Source organism: Ananas comosus, linkage group 23, assembly GCF_001540865.1.
Source record: "Ananas comosus cultivar F153 linkage group 23, ASM154086v1, whole genome shotgun sequence".
NCBI classification, from domain to species: domain Eukaryota; kingdom Viridiplantae; phylum Streptophyta; class Magnoliopsida; order Poales; family Bromeliaceae; genus Ananas; species Ananas comosus.
Window position 1 is genome coordinate 195335 of NC_033643.1, and position 20960 is coordinate 216294.

Sequence of the window (20960 nt, forward strand, 5' to 3'; positions counted from 1 at the left end):
CTACTATTTCGCTACTCGAAATTTTTTTCTCCTTCAATCTGCCTGGCGTCACCGATTTTATACCTATCTTTCGTATTGGAGCTAAGCGAATTCAGAAAGAGGGATGTTTCTATATAAGTTGAAGAACGAAAATGAGACCAAAAATACAGTCTAAAAAATTATTCTTGTTTATATTTATTTTATATATTTTTTAATATTATATGTATTAATCCATGCTCAAATTTGCGCACCGATATATGGTATCTTTGGCTCTTTTTTTTTGCCCTTTTAAGTTTGGAAGCTGTCAACTTCTTCTTTTTCTTTTTTTTTTTTAACTTTTAAGTTTGGAAGCTGTCGACTTTTTCTTTTTCTTTTCTCTAGTTTTAAAAATACTAAATAACATCCTTACTTTATTTTTAAAACTTCTATAAAAGATGTAATAAAATTCTATTTTTTAAATGAAATAACTGCAACCTTTTAAACTCCTAGGAGAGGGAGAGTGGACTTCGGAGTTGTTTATTTGGGGCTAATCTACTACGACCAATAAGGTACTTCCACGACCTTGTTTTATTTATTCAAAAAAAGAAGCGAAGGTACTCGGTACTCTGAACTTGGATCTTAGTTACACGCGCGGACAGAATTATAAAAATAAAAAAATAATAAAAAAGAATCTACCTCTAATCAAAAGGGTCCAAAAAAGAGAGTGGCTTGTTTAATGCTTCTCGTTGTCATTAAAGCGCCCCCCACCGCCCAACGCCCATTGGTTCCTCACCTTCAGCGAAAAATGCATTATTGGGGTCGAAGATTCCACGTTCGTTATATTCCCCCCCTGCGGCCTCTCAACCTCGGGAAGCACAACTCCCTCCAACCCCCATTTAATTACCTCTCTTAGACTGACACATGGCCTCCTCCGTATTTAAGTTCACCTGCAGTTTCTTATTACTATCATCATCGTTATCATCATGCCAGATAGGAATTTTATAGCATTAATCTAATCATCTCTACCATATCATTGTGTAACTAATAAATAGAACGTGCATTCGATAACGAGCATTACGCAAATGAAATATTATTCCTAGTTAGTATCAACAGTAGGAGCATCTGCGCACACAGATAGGTTGCTTGTGTCTGCCAGGGGAAAAGGCGACAATCTACCTTGGCATGTAATAAACAAAGTTTTGGGAAAAGTTTGCTAAATAATACTTAACAATTAATTTCTTCTTAAAAATCGTTACCGTAACACGTTCATTTCATAATATTTTGAGATCCTTGTTGACCGCACCTTTATAGGGATGTTGTTTCGAATTCAGGCATGACAAGTCGACAAAGCGGCGTGAAGCTGCATTCCAAAGAGCTGGCCCAACATTTTTTCACCTTCGTTCAAATACAGGTTCGGCGACGGCTGAGTAACACTCAATTCAGTAGCCGCATAGGGTACGGAAATTAAGGGTCTGTGTGTGGAACAATCGATTAACTTAGGCCAGGAACAAAGCCCAAACGAGCCCACGGTCCAAAGCTGGCGAAGACCCACATCACAGACATGACAATATGAAATTATGAAGTAATGAAGAGGGTAGTAGGTATTTACAACTGAATGAAAAAACGCATCGGCCGTACCTGTTTCATGTTTCTTGATTGGCTTATGATGCAACTCGTGATTCAAATTTTTGCTCAATTCCTTCGACGCTGTTTGCGATACATCATGATGAAACTGGAGAGTCATACACTGTCTTCTAAAGAGACTGCAACAATTTCTAGAGAGGACGTAAAAGAATCAGGGAGTCTTCTAAGAGCTTGAGGACCGGATTGGAAAAGGACTGAAGTTGAGGGCCTGTTCTACAAAAACCTACTAGACTTTAGAAAAGCAGAATGAAAAGAAGCAAAGAGAAAGAAAATAGAAAGAGCATAGTCGAGAAGAATTTGGAGATATATCTACCTTGTATATTTGCGGTCCAACAAAAAGGCCGGAGCGGCAGAAATTGCAGCACCTGATTTTGATAGCTACATTTTTTCCTGCAAGGCTCATCCAGAAGCAGCGGCTGTGATCAACAGCTGAAAGAAAAAAGGGAAGAATTAAACTTTATCTTCGTAATGGAGCTCCGATTAATGAAAAAGAAAATTATGTAAGTAGAAATTCGCATTTCCATCATGAAGATTGTGTTAAATGAGCACAAACTTTAGATCATCTTTGCACAAAGAACTTCCTAAGGTAGTACAAGAACATGAAGGGAACAAGTTAGCTCTTGCAAAATTAAATTAGACTGGCAGATAGAGTGGATGAGCACTAGGAAATGGACTAAGCAAGGTATGATCAGCTATAGACTGAAGAAATAATAATAACCAAAACAAGATATGGATGAACAAAGTTTGCTTGGAGAATATGTTAGATGCCTTAAAATGTATCCAATCAAACATACCATTGGAGTAGAGAACATGAATGCTCATCATGTTTCAATATACGGGCAGGAGATTTTGTGCATGGCGTTTCATTATGCTTTTCCAATCCATTGGTATGATATATACCCAACGAAGCGACTGGAAAACATAATGTCAAAATTAGAAACAAATCAATTTCCTCTGTAACTGCATTTTAGAACGGATTAGTCCAAGCTGCGAATCAGTATGCACTTACTGCAGAAATAAAGAGAGCAAGACCATACCTCACCGAAGAACATCAGAGAGATCACACTGAAATAGGTCCATATTTGATTACCGCCCTAACTAATATGCTCCAAGTAACAACACTTGGGCTAATGCCACGAACCAAGGCATCATCCAATAGCTTGATCGCCTCTTGTGCATTATCGAAAGAACAAAGGCCTTTTATCCGTATATTATATGAAATGATATCCAGTTGCAACCCAGCTTCTAACATTTGAGTCCAAATAGCAGATGCCTTTTCCCAGTAGCCAGCTTCATAAAGCCCATCCATTAGCGTGTTGTATGTGACTACATTTGGGGTGCAATTCTTCTGCTTCATCTCCAAGCAAACAGTCATGGCTTGTTCCAATCGCCCAGCCGAACAAAGACCATGAATCAAGATGTTATGCATAATGACGTCCACCTCAAATCCCTTACTGAGGACTTGGTTCCAGATAGCAAGAGCAGCATCAAACTTCTTATCTCGACAAAGACCATCAATTAACGAGCTGTAAGTTGCCACATCTGGGTTAAAACCTTTCTCCAACATTTCCCTTGCCATGCTAGAAGCTTCTAGAAACATCTCGACCTTACACAAACCGTTTATTAGAGTGTTGTATGTTACAACAGTAGGAGAGCAGCCGTTTCCAACCATCTCACTAAAGATCCGTAGCGCGTCACTGATGGCAGAACCTCGACAAAATCCACTTATCAGCACATTGTAAGTATGAGAGTTTGGTTTGCAGCCATTTTTACTCATTTTCTGATAAATAGAAATGGCTTCTTTGGTTCTCCCATCCTTGCAGAGTCCGTTAATCAATGAGGAATACGCAAAGACATCCAAATCCTTCCCTCCATGCTCTTCTGCTTCGTTCAAAACCCACATTGCCTTGCTAATAAGCCCTTTGTCACAGAGTCCATGAATCAGAACACCATAGGTCACCGAATCAGGAAAGCATGTGCTTTCCTCCTTCAATTGTTCCCACACCCCAATTGCTTCGTCTACCTTGCCATTGTCAAACAGACCCTTAATCATTGTATTATAACTGATTATACTACGATCCCCAGCTTTTCCCATAGAATCCCACAGCTTCAAGGAATCCCCGAGTCTCCCTGCTCTAAGTAAACCTTTGATGAGAGAGTTAGAAATAACGACATCGAGGACAAAACCGGTCTTGATCATCTCCGAATAGACGCGGGCAGCCCCGTCCACATTACCCGACTCGCACAGCCCATTAAGTAAAATTCCATAAGTGAAATAATCGGGACGGTGGCCATTCACCACCATCCGGTTCCACATCTCCATCACATTCTCGAACTTGCCGAGCTTGCACAGCCCATCCAGCATTATGTTGTAGGTGGACAGATTCGGACTGACGGCAGTGTCCCGCACTAGCCGTTCCCAGACCTCCATCCCTCCCTCGAACTCGCCTTTCTTAAGAAGCCCGTCGATCAGGACGTTGTAGCAGACCACGTCGGGCGAGACGCTTCTCTCGCGCATTTCGTCGAACAGCTCGAGGGCTCTCCCCAAGTCCCCGTTTTTTATCATGCCCGATATCAGAGTGCTGTAGGTGACGCGATCCGGCTCGAAACCGTGGAGACGGAGGGTTTCGACGAGGGCGAGGGCGCGGTGGGGCAGGGCCCGGTCGCAGAGGCCGCGGATGAGAATGTTGTAGCTCTGGAGGTTGGGGGCAACGCGCGCGCCGCGGGCGAAGAAGGCGAAGAAGGAGTCGGCCTGGTCCCAGCGGCGGGCGCGGACGAAGGCGTCGAGGAGGGCGTTGTGGGAGCGGACGCCGGGGTTGCAGCGGAAGACGCGGGGGAGGTTGCGGAAGGTGCGGAGGGCGAGGTCGGGCATGAGGGCGCGGGAGAGGGCCTTGAGGGCGACGAGGGCGGCGGCCTCGGAGAAGCGGGGGCGGAGGGGGCGGAGGACGGAGCCGGGCGGGGAGAAGCAAGGGTGTGACGACGTGAGCGCGGAGAGGTGGGACAGCGCCGCCACAGGATCGCGCTCCGATTTGATCAGCTCCAGCAGTTGGTGGATACGCGGCGCGCCGGGCGGTTCGGCTCCGTCCGCCGCCTCAGCCGATCCCCCGCCCATCGCCTGCAGTGCTTCTCAAATATTTTTGCAATTGCAGGCCCCGCGCCGCCGCGCGCTTTCGGCTTCCCGTATTGAGAACCATCTGCTGCTGCCGTTATTAGATAAAATAAAATAGAGTTTGGGTAGAAAAATATGCGAATATACTTCTATGTTTTCTGACGAAATTCATAAAAAATATATCATAATTGACTCTGATGAAATTATAAAAAATATAGTATAACCGACTTATCGCGAGCACGTAACGTAATATTTCTGTAATTTCAAACGAAGTCTTACTGCTCGCAAATGAGAACTAGAATTCGCATCGGCATTGATTCCATCATTTTTTATTTATGGAGATTTTAGTGATTTGGTGCATTTTTTTATTACGTATAAAAATATCTCTTGAACTTGGCTACAAAATTATGCTTTGATTCTCCTTTCAAATTAAAAAAAAGCTTTCAATAGCTAATATCTCTATTATTTTTTCTTTTTTAAAAAAATAATCACTATATAATGAATACTGATTATGCTGACTTATTGTTAAGTTAGGAAGGTTAGGCTCATTCTCTATTTCGTATAAGAAAAATCTCTTATTTTAAATTTAATAGCAATTTGCAAATCCTATGATACGGTTCATCCAAAACTCAATATTCTTCTGTTAACATCTCATAAAACCTTTCAGAATTTGAATGGCTAGCTAGCTATTTTATTAGTTATCGAAATCTCAACCGCTAACAATTATTGGCTTCGTTTGGAATCGCGAAGAGATTGTATTACGTGCGGTGATAAACGACGATGAAAAAATATCTTATTTGTTTTCATACATAATATTGTGTTCCGCATATTGCGGTTAGTCGGTTACAATATATTTTCTGCGGTTTCATCGGAGAACGCAGAAACGTATCCTGTATACTTTTTCTCAACTCCACCAAACTAAGCCATAGTCTTTAGCCAATAAGCTCTACTTTGATTGGCTAGAGTCTTCAATTGTGATGAATTTAAATTTCCGGATGTGACTTAAAAGATGAATAACTTAATAAAAGGAAAAAAACAAAAAACAAAAAACAAAAAAAATAAAAGGAAAAGGAAAATATTTATTATAAAGGCTTAATTACATATTTACATTACAATACAAAATGCTAGATATTCAACTGGACAATTCTTTGTATTTCAGCCATACTAGGGCAAATCAGTCTTTTTAGCTCAAAAAGTAATAATTAATGCAGACTACTATGGAAATTTAGAAGATATACACAATTAAAAAATAACTCAAATTATATATTTTTTAAACATTTTTAAAATTATGTATCATCAAAAAAAATTCGTCATCACCACCGTCCACTTTGAAATCTTCTAACATCCTTAATCAAAATATCCTCCCTCACTAGTTTTTCAACATCGCAGCTTAAATAGACAACCCCAGCTCATATCTGAGATCAAATGAAACTATAACAGGGCCATTTTAGACATTTGCCATTAGCGGAGTTGCTTAGAGGGAGGGTGTTTGATTCCTCAATATTTTCAAGAAAAAAAAAATTAAAAAAATATTTTTTCCCCGTTTTTATTTTTCAGATAAAAAATTTTAAAAATAAAAGTTAATTTTCTACATTTTTTTTAAAAAAAAAGATTACTTCTAAAAAAATAAAGAAATAAAATATACTATTCAGGTTATAATACTATTTATTTAGTAAAATATTATCGGAAAAACCGAGCACACCCGTATTTGGAAGAAGCGCCTTTCTTCTAGGGCCATTTTCTCTTTCTCTCTCGGTCTCGTCGTAGTCTGAAATAAGTCCGTATGTTTAGCGTCAGGGGCTCGCCCGATTCGGAGGGAAGCGATCGGGTCGCGAAAAGCTCGCTCGCCCACTGTGAGTATTATTTCGCCCTTCAATCACACCCTTTCATCATCATCTTATTATCATCATCATCATTATTATTATTTCTCTAATCAAATTGTCCTTGTTACAGTTTATTCTTTTTCTCTATACCGTGTTTAAATATAATCTGTTTAATAGGGTTTTTCAAAGGATAAAGTAATTATCTAGGGGATTAATTTGTTTTTTTTTCAATTGACATTGTGTATTTTGCTCGACTCCGACTGTCAAATCATGTTGATTTTGACGCAAAAGGTTCTGCTTATTTTCATTGAATATAGTTTTTTCTTCTTTGATTATGGTAATCTTGGCATGATTATTTGAACGCAGATATCTAGGGCAATCTAGGGCATGTTTTGTTGACAATTAGAACCGGAATGAAAAATTGGATTTGAAATCACTATTTCATTTGTTTGTTTCGCAATTAAAATAAGAATTGCGAAGAGCTATTAATTTTTCACTTTGGAATGAGATTCTACTCTGGACTTCTAAGTTCGATGCCATTACACTACAGAGCTAAATATCGAATCAAATGGTAGGAAATGGAAGATAGTCACTCAAATTCTAATTCCAAGTACAAAACTTTTCCAACTAAACATGCAGTTAATTTCGATCTAAAAAATGATTTTAATTGCTTTTTCGAGATAAATTTATGAAGATGGAAAACACTGCCCGAATATATCAGAAGTTGTAATGAGACTTAATCACTAAGAAGAAATATTAGATATTCAATTAGGAAATAATACATCTGTTTGAACAATTATTAGAAACAACTCCTTAATTTGCATATCATACTTTGTCTCTTATATTGTAAATTAAGTAGTAAAGAAGTTCAAAAGTTGGTAATTTGTAATGGACCAGACACTCCAATACTTATTTTTGTTTTTCGGCTACAATTGATCCTTCATTATTGCAACTCTACTTGTTTCTTCCTAACACTAATTAGACAGACAAATTCTAATTACAATTGGAATAAAACAATGTTGGTCATTAGTATCACACACGAAGTTTTCCTCTTCACTTTTCATATTCTCGATTTTTATTAGTTTGACGGTGAACATTCTGGATAATTTCTATGGCTTATTGCCTGTAATTTACTTTTGACTAAATTTATCACCATTCTCACTAAGACATCATGTTTTGCGGTTCGCAGTGTATATTAATTTAAGACAATTTTCTCTTGTCTTTGTTTTTCTCTTCTTTCTTGACTCTTTCTCGATGCTCTGACATTTTTTATTGAAAAATTTATCTTCCTCATTTTGATGGGTTCTAGTTGCCACAGTCCGGTGGGTTTTGTCTTAAATCTATTTTGTTCATTTTGTTATAAGATTTTCTGCTTGATTTAGTTGTTTGGTGCTCCCATGAGAAAATGCCTTTTTGGTGTTTGAGGCAGCATAGTCATCAGCAATTTCTCAGAATAGCAATTACCATTCTATTATAAAGTTCATTGAATGAAATCCTATAAGTTACATATAGTTTGAACATGTAGCTTGAACATGTTCTTTATATGGAGGAGGCTCCCTTTCTGAAATTTGCTTTCAAAATTTTTTAAGTTAATCTTACATTCAATGTTCTAATCCAAAACCCAATTCATGGACACAGTCGCACAGTTGAATTCGGCCCCATAGCTAGAGGAGTTAATTATTATCATTGAGGATCACAATCCATTACTCTTCTCAAACTCTTTGCAGTGCAGATAAAATAGCTTATCCTTTTATCATGTTTGGATGTCGAAATGCATTATTTAAAAAAACTTATTTGTTATGAGACTTTATAATATGATGGTAATTGGGGGGTTTATTTTTTGTTTACTTAAGCCCCGTTTGGTTCAGGGGATAAGCGGGGATAACGAAAGTTATCCCCGCTATTCTGCCAAACAGGGTCATTATTTACCAGGATATTTTATCCCGGTCAAAGCTTGCTATTCCCGGTTATTCCGGAATAGCAAGCTTTTTACTATTCCACCATTTTAGTGGAATAGTGCTATTCCAATGTTTAATTTTAAACTTAATTAAAATTATAAAATGAATTAAAACTAAATTATATAAATATAATATATTATATATTATAATACATTATTTTTATTATAAAATTATTAATTGTACTATATTAATACATATTATTTATATTTAAATATTGTAATAAATTTTATAATAAATTATATTTAAATATTATAATAAATTAAAATTTAAAATTTGAGATTTTAAATTTTAAATTTTAAATTTTAATTTCAAAATTTGAAATTTAAAAGTTAAAATTTTAAATTTTAAAATATAAATATAAAATATAAAAATTCAATTTCTAATATAAAGAAAGGGATAATATTATTATTTTTTTATTTATAACTACCCACTTTAATTCTTATTTCATCTTTTCTAACCAAACGCTATTTTTCTTATTCCCAGAAATAACCAAATTTTCATCTAAATGCAAAATTGATCTAATCCCCTCTTATACTTTAATTTATATTTATCCTTGGAATACCCACTTTTTGTTTATTCCCGAACCAAATGATACCTTAATCTTGCTTTTTATAATTTTATAAGACAATATATTTTATTTATGAGATAATTGATTTTATTTTAAAAAATAATTTAAGGACTAAAAATTATATTTCATTCTAAGCATTCCTAATAAATCAAAAAAATATATCGAATAAAAGATTTATGCATTGAAACAGGATCTAAATCTCCTTTTTTTTTTCTTTTTTTTTTTTTCTGGGCGAAAATGGAGTAATTATTAAGTCTTCATCTTTATTCCAACTGTACTGTACTAATTACTTGCCATTATTAGAACAAGTTTAAAGGAGGTTCATCGTGAACTCGACTCAATTAATTACGCTTAAAACCCACTTTCCATTTCGGGTAAATTACAGCTGGAGGAGGCGCGGGCGAAGAAGGCAAAATAGGCGCCAAAACCACCATTTCCTCGGCGGTCGCCGGAACCCACGGAGCGCCGACTCTCCGCGCTCCCTCGCCCTCCCGGCGCCGACTTCGCGAAGATCCGTACACAGAGGCGGAGCACCGGACTCAGATGGCCGGCATGTATATCCTCGACGATCACGATTCCCTTCTCCGCTCCCCCCACTGCGATCACGAAGCCGAGGCGACCACCCCCGTTTCCCTCGATCCCGTTCCCCGTCCCCGCCCCCTAGGGTTTCCGAGGCTCCTCTCCACCTCGACCTCTCCTCCTCCGCCCCGCCCGTGGCAGCGGAGGTACCTCGGCCAACAAGGGGGGAGCCGCTTCGGGCGGAGGGTGCTCGACGCGGCAGCGGTGGACGAGATACATGGGGAGACGACGGCGGAGCTCACTAAGGGGCGAGGCGGCGAGGCGGCGAGCCCCTCGTCGTCGGAGTCGAGGAAGAGGAAGAGGAAGAGGGATCTCGAGGAGATGGTGAGGTGGGTGAGGGACGTCGCCGCCAATCCCTGCGACGAGTCCAAGGTCGTGAAGGAGCGGAAGCGGCAGATCCTGGTGGCGCGGCGAGCTATGTTCGTGAAGGTGGAGGAGCTCACCGACGTGGAGGAGTTCCCTAACTTCTCTGGGGTAATGGTTTCGCGTACAAGCACTTGTGTTCTTCCCTTACCATGCTTTTCTTGCCCTACTAGAGGTTAAGGAAGGAATATGAGGTTTCCATGTAGTAATGCATGCAGTGTACTTGCCGATCCTATGCTTTGGCTGTATCTATTACTAACTCTGATGGAGCTCAGAACTAGGCAGAGAGAACAAAAGGGAATAATTAATAAGGTAAATAGGAAAATTGCAGATGACAACAAACCTGCATTGATCTGCAGTCTCGTATATTGGCCATGTTTTCTAGCTTCAGTGTAGTCCTAATGAAATGAGATAAAATGACAGTTGGAACAGCTTCAGCCAACCTTCTTTAGCTTTAGCTAACAAAAGTTACGAAACATTCCTCACTAAGTATTTGAGCAATTTAATAGTTATCATCATATAACAATTCAGGGAGTGTGTTCAGCTTGGAGCATGCATTTGATGCTGAGTTTCTGAAATTATTCAAATGGTCAGTATTCCTGTGAGTATTGATTCAGATATACTACTTTCACCCGTGTTGCTATTTTGGTCCGGACTGGATAACTGCCACCATGCTTTCTTCGTTATGATTTCTGCCTGTTCATTAGCTTCTATTTTTTTCTTTTTTACTCTTTTTATGTTGGCACAGTGTTTTCTCTTAGGAAAGTACTGAATTCATTGGGCAAATGAATATGTACGTATGTGGAACAACAGGGTTCCAAGAGGAGACAAAAATCCAATAGTACAAAAGAGAGATAAGGGGAATTAGCCAAGGAAAAAGAAAGAAAAGCAAGAATAAAGCAATTAATCAAGAAAAAAGGGTTACAAGTATACATAAAAGACTACAAAAAAGAAAAAAAAAATGAAGAAGCTCCAACTTTACCCAAAGAATAGCACAATCCGAACATGCTTATCTGTTGAAAAAACAAAAAATCCGCCGAAGTGTAAGCAAATTTTGCGGCCTCTTAATGTCACTCCATTCTTTCCACATCTGTTATTCAATTATGCTAACTGCTTTCAGGTCAGATTTCTTCTGCCTTAAAATTCTGTTGTTTCTTTCGACCCAGACTCTCAACCATATAGCACAGATTGGAGTTTCCCAACCTTATCTTAGATCTTTAGGGATGCTTTTTATCCTCCACTTTGTTGGCCGGATAAGAGGATCCCAACCTTGTCACAGATAGTTGGAACAGTGTTGTTTTCTCTTTTACATTAAGCTTTTTATATTTTAAAATTATAGATGACCATTATCCATTATGGTGTTTACTAAGACTAGTTACAGAGACACAAACTTTGTTGATGGTGCATAACTTTAGTTTATATTCTGTGTTGGGGTAATTACCTTAGTGTTGAATCAAGCAAGTCAACTAGAAGAGAAAAGAACTATATGTATTCTGAATTTTGTAACACTAATGCTTAACTAAAACCGATAACCAGAAGGTGGTAGCTCGATTACTTTACAATGGGTTCATGTCTATTAATTAGCTTTAGCGGGGTGCATCGTCTTGAAAGCTAATGAGAGTACAAGATAATTTCCTTAATGGGTCTAGTAATTGGTCCTGAGTTAACTCCTTATATGCACGAAACCAGAGCTCATTCGTGATTTATCATTTATAAGTATTCTTTTGAGTTTTGAAAGCCTTTCCGCAAGAATCCTCTGGTTGAGATCCTCATCTAATGGTGTAAGTTCTATAAATTCAACGCAGAAATTTAAATTTAAAATTCGCCTATTTTGAGTTGTGAGTTCCATGTTTGCTATTTCACGACACAATTGTTTTGGACATAACTGTATCAGCATTCTAATTCTATTTCATTTCTTTATGTTTTCGCCCACTGCAGGAAACTGTGTTGTTTGCTCCTGTGATCCTTTCATGCAGGGAAATTATTCCATTCTTTTAACCGTCGTTGAAGCTTTTGCCTTTACGTCCTTGATTACTTGTCTGCTCCAATTCTTCACCTAACTGGATAGTTTGATTTCTCCAGAAAAGGCAGAAAGCAAGCGGCTGGTCATTGGAAGAACAACACAAGAAACCACCACAGGTACCATTACGGAGATCCCAGAGAATACCTAAAATAGTTAAGATTGCATCCACTTACCTCGTGAAGAAAAAACTTGGAAGGGGTGAACAATTTCAGGCCGATATACTGGAGTGGAGAGGGCCCCCGTCAGAGAAAGACATTTCTGGGTACAAAGAAGATCCGAATACCTTGAAGTGGGTAGGCATGCGAGTCTGGCCAGTAGATGGAGCTGTAATAGAAACTAGTGTGGCAGAGACTGGAAAAGGAAGGCTGGATATGTGTGATTGCCCCTTTCCAAGATCCATGGCTTGTGTCAGATGTCATATAAGAACGGCAAGGAATCAACTCAAGTCTGAGTTGGGTCCAGCTTTCTCAAGTTTGGGTTTTGATAAGATGGGAGAAGAAGTTTCTAACTTGTTAACTCGTAACGAGCAGATGAGGTTTAATGCTCTTGAGCGACTGAATCCTTCGTCACTAGGAAAGACTTTTTGGGGCATTGTATCGAAGCATTTCAACTCAAAGAGCTTGACAGAATTGGTGAACTATTTCTTCAATGTTTACCTGCCGAGGCGAATGGGCAACCAGAGCAGATTGACTCCTTCAGAGGTTGAGAGTGATGACGATGATGAGGAGGAAGATGATGTTGAGGAACCCCAGGACGATGCAGACATGGGAAAATCTGTTGAGGCTTCAAGTTCTGGCTCTTCTCGAAGGTACTCAAGCTGGTATTCTGTTAGTATGTCTGTTATTCTACTTTCTGAAATACTTCTGTAACTATTTAATTGTGAGAAAAGTGAAATGAATAATTTATCAGTTGGAAAGTAAGGAGGTTTGAAGTTCTAGGGTAAATATTCTCTGCCCATGTTCTAAATTCTTGAAATTTCTGTTCCAGGTCTCAAAAGGCAAGGAGGTCGTGAGATTCTGCTGTTGACTCAGGATATACTTCAGTAACAGGATCTCAGCATTACTTTAGCTTTCTAGACAGCCCTCTAGCAAGAGATTCTTCTCATTTGAATTTCATGACAGTAGAGTCTTAGTGGTTATGGGTCCAATTTTGCAGTACAGAAGGCTCATAATCCATGAGGCTCAGATCATTAGGTAGGGTGTTTTTTGGGAGCTAAAATCACCCCTAACAATTACATTGGAAGGATTATGAGGCTCAGATCATTAGTTAGGATGTTTTTCGGGAGCTAAATCACCCCCTAACAATTACATTGGAGGTAAGCGCCGGCAAGTGTTAAGGTGGAGAGTCATTTTTTCACTGTACAGGTGACCAAGAAACAAGACTGGTGGATGAGAGAAAGCTCATACTTGCTGTTATACTCTTTCTTGAGCAATTTTGTCAAAGTGTTGTTAGTTGGATTCTGTTTATTGCAATTGAAAACAACCTGGACAATTTCTATTAATTTTCTTCTTGGACATTTTATGCGTCGCTGATGGAACCTTTCTGTTTTAAATGTGTTTCTGTTCATGTCATGCATGTATGGATGTATATGTCATGCATCATCAGGGTATTTGGCTGGGAAATAGCTTTCGCCGATGCTCCTGATTCTCTTTATGTTTTCGCTGTATTTGTGAATCTGGCACCGTCTTCTTAAGCAACCTTTATTTGGATCCAAGATACGAACCATCATGGACGGATGACCTGTTGACATTTTTTTAGGAGGGACGAAGTAGGGTATGTACAATCAGAGACAATTAACGCAGGGAAGCTCAGTTTTAATCAAACCATGTTGGCGCCATATGATGTGATTTGTCCGTTTGACTTAATCATCCCCATTTATCATTGTGCTTGGAGCTGCTAGACTTTGCTGAGGACAAATTTATAGCTTGTGTCTGTTTGTCTTCATGGAAACCTTCTATTTCAGTTCTTATTTTTTTAATCGGTAATTCTTCATTGAAGTTACGTATATCAATTCAAGAAGGCGTAGAGCCACTATGCTTTCAAAAATATAAGGGAGTTGGTGCTTTCGACTTTTTGATTCTTAAATCAAGAATCGTAGGAATCAGAATGATAGTGGTCCTCCTTAGAATAATAATATGAATTCAACATAAATGGTCAAAGGGATTTGATTCAAGGGTTAAAAAGATGGAAGCACCAATTTCCTTATGCTTTCGAAAACATAGTAGCGTTGCTCATCAAAGAAGTATCCGCTTTTTCCAATTCAGGTTAACAAGAAATCTTTTTGAACTTGTTTTATTTGTTTCATGTGTTTAAAAAGCTTTTATGTAAAAATATGGCTAATTTGAAACCAAATCAAACCCGTCATTGCGTGTCTTCAAGTGCATAACCACACTAGGCTCATCCAAAATTGTTTGATACCTTTATGTCATTCTTACCTGGTGGAACCTCTGCTCTCAGTTATTCTATTATTACAAATCCGAATTTCTTTCCAAGTCAGTTACGCAGTTTTGCATGTTAGAAGAGCTCTTTAGTCTTAGAATTAACTAGGAATTTAATCTTTCGCATTTCCACATTATGCATAGTTATATATCCTTCTCGTTTGGTGAGGCTCCAAACTAAGTCTAGTACATACTGTTTAATCTGCAAAAAATACATCAAGACTTTCTTTTGTCGTGATTGCGTTCGGTATGTTTTCTTCTACAGTTCTTTAATATTTTGGATTTCTCCAAATGTGATCTTTTATCATGTGATATTGTTTTGTTAAATAAAACTTTGGGCTAGGCTATATAACCTCACCCCCCAACTGTAGCTGATTAAGGAAACAGACCACTTTTCACTCTTTTTTTTATCTGAACCCTCGACTAGCATGATGATTGATTTTATGAGGTTTCTATAAGCGCTCAACAGTCTCAATACCAATTTTTTGTATAATTTCGTATTACTGTCTTAAGTTGTGGCTAGCATTAGTTTTACTGCAGTTGTGATTAAAGTGCATATATAAAAAGTGTTCTACTAAGTTAGGACACTACTAATTAAGGAGAATTGTAATTAGCTGCGACTTAGCATCAGCGTTGTTAACAAGAGTTCACCAGCATGCAGTTATATTGAGTATTCGAGCCCTTCGAGGCAACACGTACGGATGCTTAGCCAGTCTCAGCCAAAAAGAAAAGCTTACAGCATTATGTATAATATATTTTTGGTTAGTTAAGGTGGTATCTGTTAAATATAAAATCGTTTTCTAACCGTTTAAATTTTTAGAGTACAACGATTGTTTTACAGTATCATTATTACTATCCTAGTTGCTTGCATTGCATGATCCTTTGTTCTCCATTTTCTTTAACCAAATAAGGACAAAGTGGTCCACAGTGAAACAGTTAAACATATCATAGCTCTTGACTTTTGAGACTAATACAAGGGCTACATCATAGCAAATTAGCTCCTACCATCTGAACCAAACGCACCGCGCGCGTTTTTTTCTGCAAGAAACAAAAGTAAGCATCATGCTTAGATGTAAAGCCATGATCATAGGATCATCCACAAGGTTTTAGATGTAAAGCCATGATCATAGGATCATCCACAAGGTTTTTGAGTTGCGGAGTGAAAGAAGTAAAAGACACCTCTTTTACTTTGACAGTGACTCCCCACATTCGTTTTTACTGCATGTTTTTGCGGAGGTAAATACTATACTAATCTAGTTTACCCGCTTCTCCATCAGAGGGGGTGAAAATATTTATTTTTTTTGTTTTTTTTTTTTTTTTAAAGAAGCAATAAAAGTAGTTGATGCTCTCTGCTTTTCCCCACTTCGAATACCTTTGAATTCCATGCAAATCCCATCCAACTTTATGACCAAAAACTCTCTCTCTCTCTCTCTCTCTCTCTCTCTCTATAAAGTATAAAAGTATAGGGGCCCCTTTTGAGAACTCCAAGGCATGTTCTGAATAATGCAGTACCCATCCACAGCAATTTGTAGTGCCAGGCCAAAGATTTAAGATCTCCTTTGGAATATTGTAAATCCCTAAGAAGGTTAAGCCTTGGAACTGTCCCTTTTCTCTAATGAGCTGCAATGCTTTCTCCCTCTAGTGATGTTCCAAACAATACATTCCCCCTCTTGGGATTCCCCTCCAACAAGATTTGTTTTATAGCAAGCACACAATTATATATGCTTAATCTTAGGTGCTTGCGGAGTGCATGTTGTCTATGTGTGGGGCTTTTAAAGCGGGTAATGATCATATCTAACAAAGTTTATTTATAAGGGGCCGGGTGCCCAGAAAAAAAAAAAAAAAAGTCTCTGATATCACCAAACAGGATCAAATAGGATGAAACACCACATGGTATGGCAATCATGAGATTGGTACTCCTCTTTTTTTTCTTTTTCTTTTTTCTGTTTTTTTTGAGTTAAAATTTTCACTCTTTCTCTCCCTTTTTTATGCTTGTGAGATGTGTCCTTGCCGTTTGCATTTCTCCCTGGCTTTTGCATGCCTTTCTTAGTAGGCAAAATGCTGCTACAAAGCCTTGCAGGAAATGTTGCAATGAGGACCCCATCTAGCACATATGATAAATCCCAAGGTTCTATAATGAAAGCTTAAAAAATATTCCCATGAGTGCCCCATTGGCATGATAAAGCAACCTATTACTCTCCAAATATTTCAAGTTCTATTTCGCTATTCAGTAATTAAATTCTAGCAACAGTAGTAAAAATTGCAACTTTTCTTCTTCTTTTTATAGTCTTTGCCAATGATTAATGACAGTTCCTTTTTTATCTTTCTTACAACTAATTCAGCAGCTGCAGCTAATAACTCATCATGGGAAAAGCTAATCCCAAATAGTTGCCTTAAAACCGGTGTGTTATGTTGTTCCTCAGAAAAGAGAAAAAGTAAAAAAGAACTATAGACTAGCTAGCAGTTGATGGCTATACTATCCATAGACGCTGCGAATTAAACAACCGATTAGCTTCATTAAATGCTTAAGATCGACCATCGATGTATAAAAAGGATGCGTTAATTGCACATTTTATATATCTATTCTTGCTGCTCTAGCATCATAACAAATAACTGATATACTCTAGCTAATAAACTTAAGCTGATATAATGCAATACATACATACGTGCCACATCGATCTTTTGTCTCGGCAGGAAACAAACAACAAATGGCATGGTTCAGTCGGAGGCATAGTTAACGTGCCAATAGCTAGCGTTTGGTCCTTAGTCTCGCTAAGCTCGAGACTCTCCGAATGGATGCCCATGGTAGAGAAGTGTACAAAACTAGCAGGCGAAGAAGGCGTTCCTGGATATACGCGCTTAATCTCCGGCCTTATGTTCCCCAGCGACGACGGGGACAGGTCATGGCTCAAAGAGAGGTTGATTTTGATGGATAGCCCTTCATACAGTTATGTGTATAAGATGGAGTCGAGCAATGTGGGGCTTGATGGGTCTATGAACACCCTTAGGCTTGTGGATTATGGCGAAGGATCAACACTAGTGGAGTGGGAATTTCAAATTGATCCCATGGAGGGAGCAGATGAAGAAACAGTTGTAGACTATTTGGGCTTCGTTTATAGGTCTTGTATCAATAGAATTGAGAGGGCTATCGAGCAAGCCACCAACAAAGAATAGTTGTGTAAAACATATACACTAGCTCGCACTGATTTTATGTATCATGTTTATAGTATTTAAGTAAAGATAGAATTGTTCAGTTAACCTCTTGATCAGATTTTTTTTTTTTTTTCTTTTCCATTACTCCCTCCTTTTCTACCGGAGAAGCATAAATCGGACATGCATTCGACGGATAAATAAAAAAGTCTGAAACTTTTGATTGTCGCAAGATTGACGGGAATAAACTTGTAAATACCAATACACTTCGACAACGGATTGGTCAGAACTTCTCAACCAACCTTACTAGTTAAGTATAATTTTCCGAAAAACCTCCAATCAAGCCACATAAACTTGACCAGAATGCTGAGACTGTCAGATTAATTGACAGTAAGCGCGTTTTGAAGTCTTTTGATTAAAGAAAGAAAAAGGGAAGGTGGAGTAGAATGATTAAGTATCATCTGTAAAGGTACTAGAGAGATGAGACAACGTATATATGCCAGCTTTCAGAAGCTTAGTTTTCTTAATTGAAGTACTAATTAATTATTGATCTTCTAGTTTTACTAGACAGGCCATCCTCTAATTGTTAATAATTAATCTTCTCTAGTAGGACAAATCTGAAGTGGTCACAGCAAATCCAAATGCCCTTTTGTTCTCTCTTATAAATTTGATCCATTAAAAACTACCACAGGAGTTGAACTTTTTCATTAATAAAAAACTGAGAATATAAGAAAAGGGAAGAGAACAAAGGAATGGGGATAGAAAAAAGAAGGGTAGGGAAAGGGAAAGTTCACACCCCATCTGAATAAAGCTCCCGAGACAAATTAATACTTTGACTACCCGAATCTGCTCACCAAACAATAAGAAATTAATTGATCACGACAGATCCGAACGGGGGCCCGGTACATGCTGTTGAGCCTGTTTAATTATTCGGATGCATCCCCAGATGCTATCACCCTAATCTCCAAATCCTTTGCGAGGGGACAAGGGAGTTAATTTATTACAAGGGCATCAAACCATAAATTAAAAACAAGTTGGCTAGTAATGTTATTTTTAGAAACCTATTTACCGACGTTGTTTCTAATGCCCAACGCGTTGGAAACTGTCAACGGAATAGGCTGAGTTCTGCAAAGCTGGGCGATATCTATAAATTTTGAGTACTCGATTTGACGTCGCAATTGTTTTTAACCTTTTTATGACTCTTCTTATAATTTTCTTTTTAGACCTTTTCTTTTTTAATTTTTAATCCTCTTGAGGCTCCTGCTGCTTCACTCTATATAGCTAAATTCATTATCTTAATGAATGAAGAAGGCAACGTTCTATTTTCTTCTCCAAAAAAAAAAAAGAAAAGAAGTTGGCTAATCGACTATCATAAGAAATTAAGCTTAATTTATATATATATATATATATATATATACTAGTGTAGAGGCCCGCGCGATACAGCGGATAAACAATAAAAGCAAAATTTTAAACTTTTAATAAAATTTATATTTACAGCTTATTGATGTATAGGAAGCTATACCATGTTAAGTACAGTCAATTTGCATGACTAAATTCAGCTGCTAAAAAAATAAAATTATAGTTAGAAGCTTATATAATTTTTTTTAAAATCATCAAAATACAGTAAGAGACATACAATTTTATCGTATTATGTGCCTATTGAACATTCCATTGTGAAAGATANAAAAAAAAAAAAAAAAAAAAAAAAAAAAAAAATTGTACAATATGAAAATGCATAATGAGGATTGCATAACAGTGAACCCTGTTCTTTGTCTTAATATATGAATTTTTTTTAAAAAAAATTATTAATGACGACAGTACTTCATGTTGTTGAGATATGATAATAAAAGTCACCTGTTATTGTCTATATTTTTTAAAATTACATGTAAAATACCAATTTAAGCTTAGATTTCTTGATCATTCCAGGTATGTCGGGTCCTCAAATAGCTGCAGCGACCAGTGGTAAGAAAACCCCTGATCAATCGGCACAAAATTTCGAAACATTTTGCAAAAATTTGAAAAGAATAATATATAAGAAAAAAAACTTTAGGCCTCTCTTAGCTTCCTCTTATAATTAGTATATACTTAATTACTCTACAGCATCACTTGTGGGCGCGATAATACTTCTCTTGGTAGTTTTCCTCATCACCAAATTTTGCCGAAAGAAGAAACTGCAAAAGAATGACCCGTCAATATTGCCAGTGAAGACTAGCAGTAGTGATGGAACTCCACCAAAGATTTCTTCCAAAAGTGAAGGCTCAGCGACTGAAGCAGAACCAATCGAGAGGTTCCTTGATGAAGTACTTAGAGACAGGCCTGTGAGATTCACACCCCAACAGCTTATAGCTTTTACCGAGAACTATTCAGTAAAGCTTGGCTCAGGTGGCTTTGGTGAAGTCTACAAAGGGCAATTCCCCGGCGGAATGCATATAGCAGTTAAAGTCTTAAAAGCGAGCATGGACAAGAGAGCCGAGGAGCAGTTCGTGGCCGAGGTCGGAACGATCGGTCGAACCTGCCACATTAATCTTGTCAGGCTCTACGGGTTCTGCTTCGACAAAGCACTCAAAGCACTTCTCTACGAGTTCATGGAAAATGGCTCGTTAGATCACTACATATTTGACGAGCAAAATAGGCTCGAGTGGCCGAAGCTGCATGAGATTGCCATTGGAACGGCGAAAGGAATCCAGTACTTGCACGACGATTGCCACCAAAAGATAGTGCACTACGATATAAAACCCGCCAACGTCCTTCTCAGTAGAGACTTAATTCCCAAGGTTGCAGATTTCGGTTTAGCGAAGCTGTGTGAAAGGGATAGTGACAGTTACAATAACATGACGCTCAACGCGGCGAGAGGGACTCCGGGGTATGCTGCTCCCGAACTGTGGAAGCCGTTTCCGGTCACCCACAAGTGCGACGTGTATAGTTTCGGCATGCTTCTATTCGAGGTACTCGGGAGGCGAAAGAACCTCGACCCTAAGCAAAGCGAGAGCAAAGAGTGGTTTCCAAGATGGGTGTGGGAGAAGATTGAGAAGGGAGATATGGAGAGCATACTATCGCTGTCGGGGATAGCCGAGGAGGATAGAGAGAGGGGAGAGAGGATGTGTAAGGTAGCGTTGTGGTGTGTTCAGTACGAGGCGGAGGCGAGGCCTTCGATGAGTAGTGTGGTGAGGATGTTGGAGGGGGAGGTTGAGATCGATCCCCCTCTGAATCCTTTTCTTTATCTGACTCAATCTGAAGTACTAGTAAACTCAGATCAGTGGACTGGGACTGCAACAAACGACTTAACTTGGACTGGGACTGCAACAAACGATTTAACTAGTAAGGGAACTAGTAAGGATCAATGGTGA

General features: G+C 38.3%; 4 protein-coding genes across 9 annotated transcripts; 3 read left to right on the plus strand and 1 right to left on the minus strand.

Moving 5' to 3' along the window:
* Positions 515-4821, minus strand: LOC109727940 (pentatricopeptide repeat-containing protein At3g09060). Of its 4 annotated transcripts, none has more exons than XM_020258173.1 (6): positions 2640-4821; positions 2397-2514; positions 1916-2031; positions 1597-1733; positions 1262-1495; positions 515-905 (listed from the first exon to the last, which is right to left on the minus strand). In XM_020258173.1, the coding sequence occupies exon 1, from the start codon at positions 4712-4714 to the stop codon at positions 2663-2665; it is 2052 nt and encodes a 683-aa protein (XP_020113762.1). In that variant the 5' UTR covers positions 4715-4821; the 3' UTR covers positions 515-905; positions 1262-1495; positions 1597-1733; positions 1916-2031; positions 2397-2514; positions 2640-2662. The 4 variants fall into 4 exon arrangements, with proteins under 4 accessions (XP_020113762.1, XP_020113759.1, XP_020113761.1 ...); XM_020258170.1 differs by having other exon boundaries at positions 1597-1810; XM_020258172.1 differs by having other exon boundaries at positions 1597-1815.
* LOC109727799 (AT-rich interactive domain-containing protein 1-like) lies at positions 6428-13541 on the plus strand. 3 transcript variants are annotated; one of them, XM_020257983.1, is made up of 6 exons: positions 6428-6564; positions 9446-10113; positions 11941-11979; positions 12085-12141; positions 12238-12833; positions 13013-13541. In XM_020257983.1, exons 1-6 carry the CDS (start codon positions 6495-6497, stop codon positions 13035-13037), a joined length of 1455 nt encoding a protein of 484 aa, XP_020113572.1. In that variant the 5' UTR covers positions 6428-6494; the 3' UTR covers positions 13038-13541. The 3 variants fall into 3 exon arrangements, with proteins under 3 accessions (XP_020113572.1, XP_020113569.1, XP_020113570.1); XM_020257980.1 differs by having other exon boundaries at positions 12085-12833; XM_020257981.1 differs by lacking the exon at positions 11941-11979 and having other exon boundaries at positions 12085-12833.
* LOC109728318 lies at positions 17266-17637 on the plus strand. The gene has a single exon (XM_020258704.1). It carries the CDS (start codon positions 17266-17268, stop codon positions 17635-17637), a length of 372 nt encoding a protein of 123 aa, XP_020114293.1.
* Positions 19542-20960, plus strand: LOC109728319 (rust resistance kinase Lr10-like). The gene is made up of 2 exons (XM_020258705.1): positions 19542-19575; positions 19714-20960. The coding sequence occupies exons 1-2, from the start codon at positions 19542-19544 to the stop codon at positions 20958-20960; spliced, it is 1281 nt and encodes a 426-aa protein (XP_020114294.1).

Bases quoted from the DNA above. Each gene is read 5' to 3' on its own strand.
- LOC109727940 (XM_020258173.1), bottom strand. From the start codon at position 4,714: ATGGGCGGGGGATCGGCTGAGGCGGCGGACGGAGCCGAACCGCCCGGC.
- LOC109727799 (XM_020257980.1), top strand. From the start codon at position 6,495: ATGTTTAGCGTCAGGGGCTCGCCCGATTCGGAGGGAAGCGATCGGGTC. The intron at 11,980-12,084 runs GAAATTATTCCA...TGATTTCTCCAG, and splicing joins CTGTGATCCTTTCATGCAGG to AAAAGGCAGAAAGCAAGCGG. The intron at 12,834-13,012 runs GTACTCAAGCTG...TTTCTGTTCCAG, and splicing joins AGTTCTGGCTCTTCTCGAAG to GTCTCAAAAGGCAAGGAGGT.
- LOC109728318 (XM_020258704.1), top strand. From the start codon at position 17,266: ATGGTAGAGAAGTGTACAAAACTAGCAGGCGAAGAAGGCGTTCCTGGA.
- LOC109728319 (XM_020258705.1), top strand. From the start codon at position 19,542: ATGTCGGGTCCTCAAATAGCTGCAGCGACCAGTG. The intron at 19,576-19,713 runs GTAAGAAAACCC...ATTACTCTACAG, and splicing joins AATAGCTGCAGCGACCAGTG to CATCACTTGTGGGCGCGATA.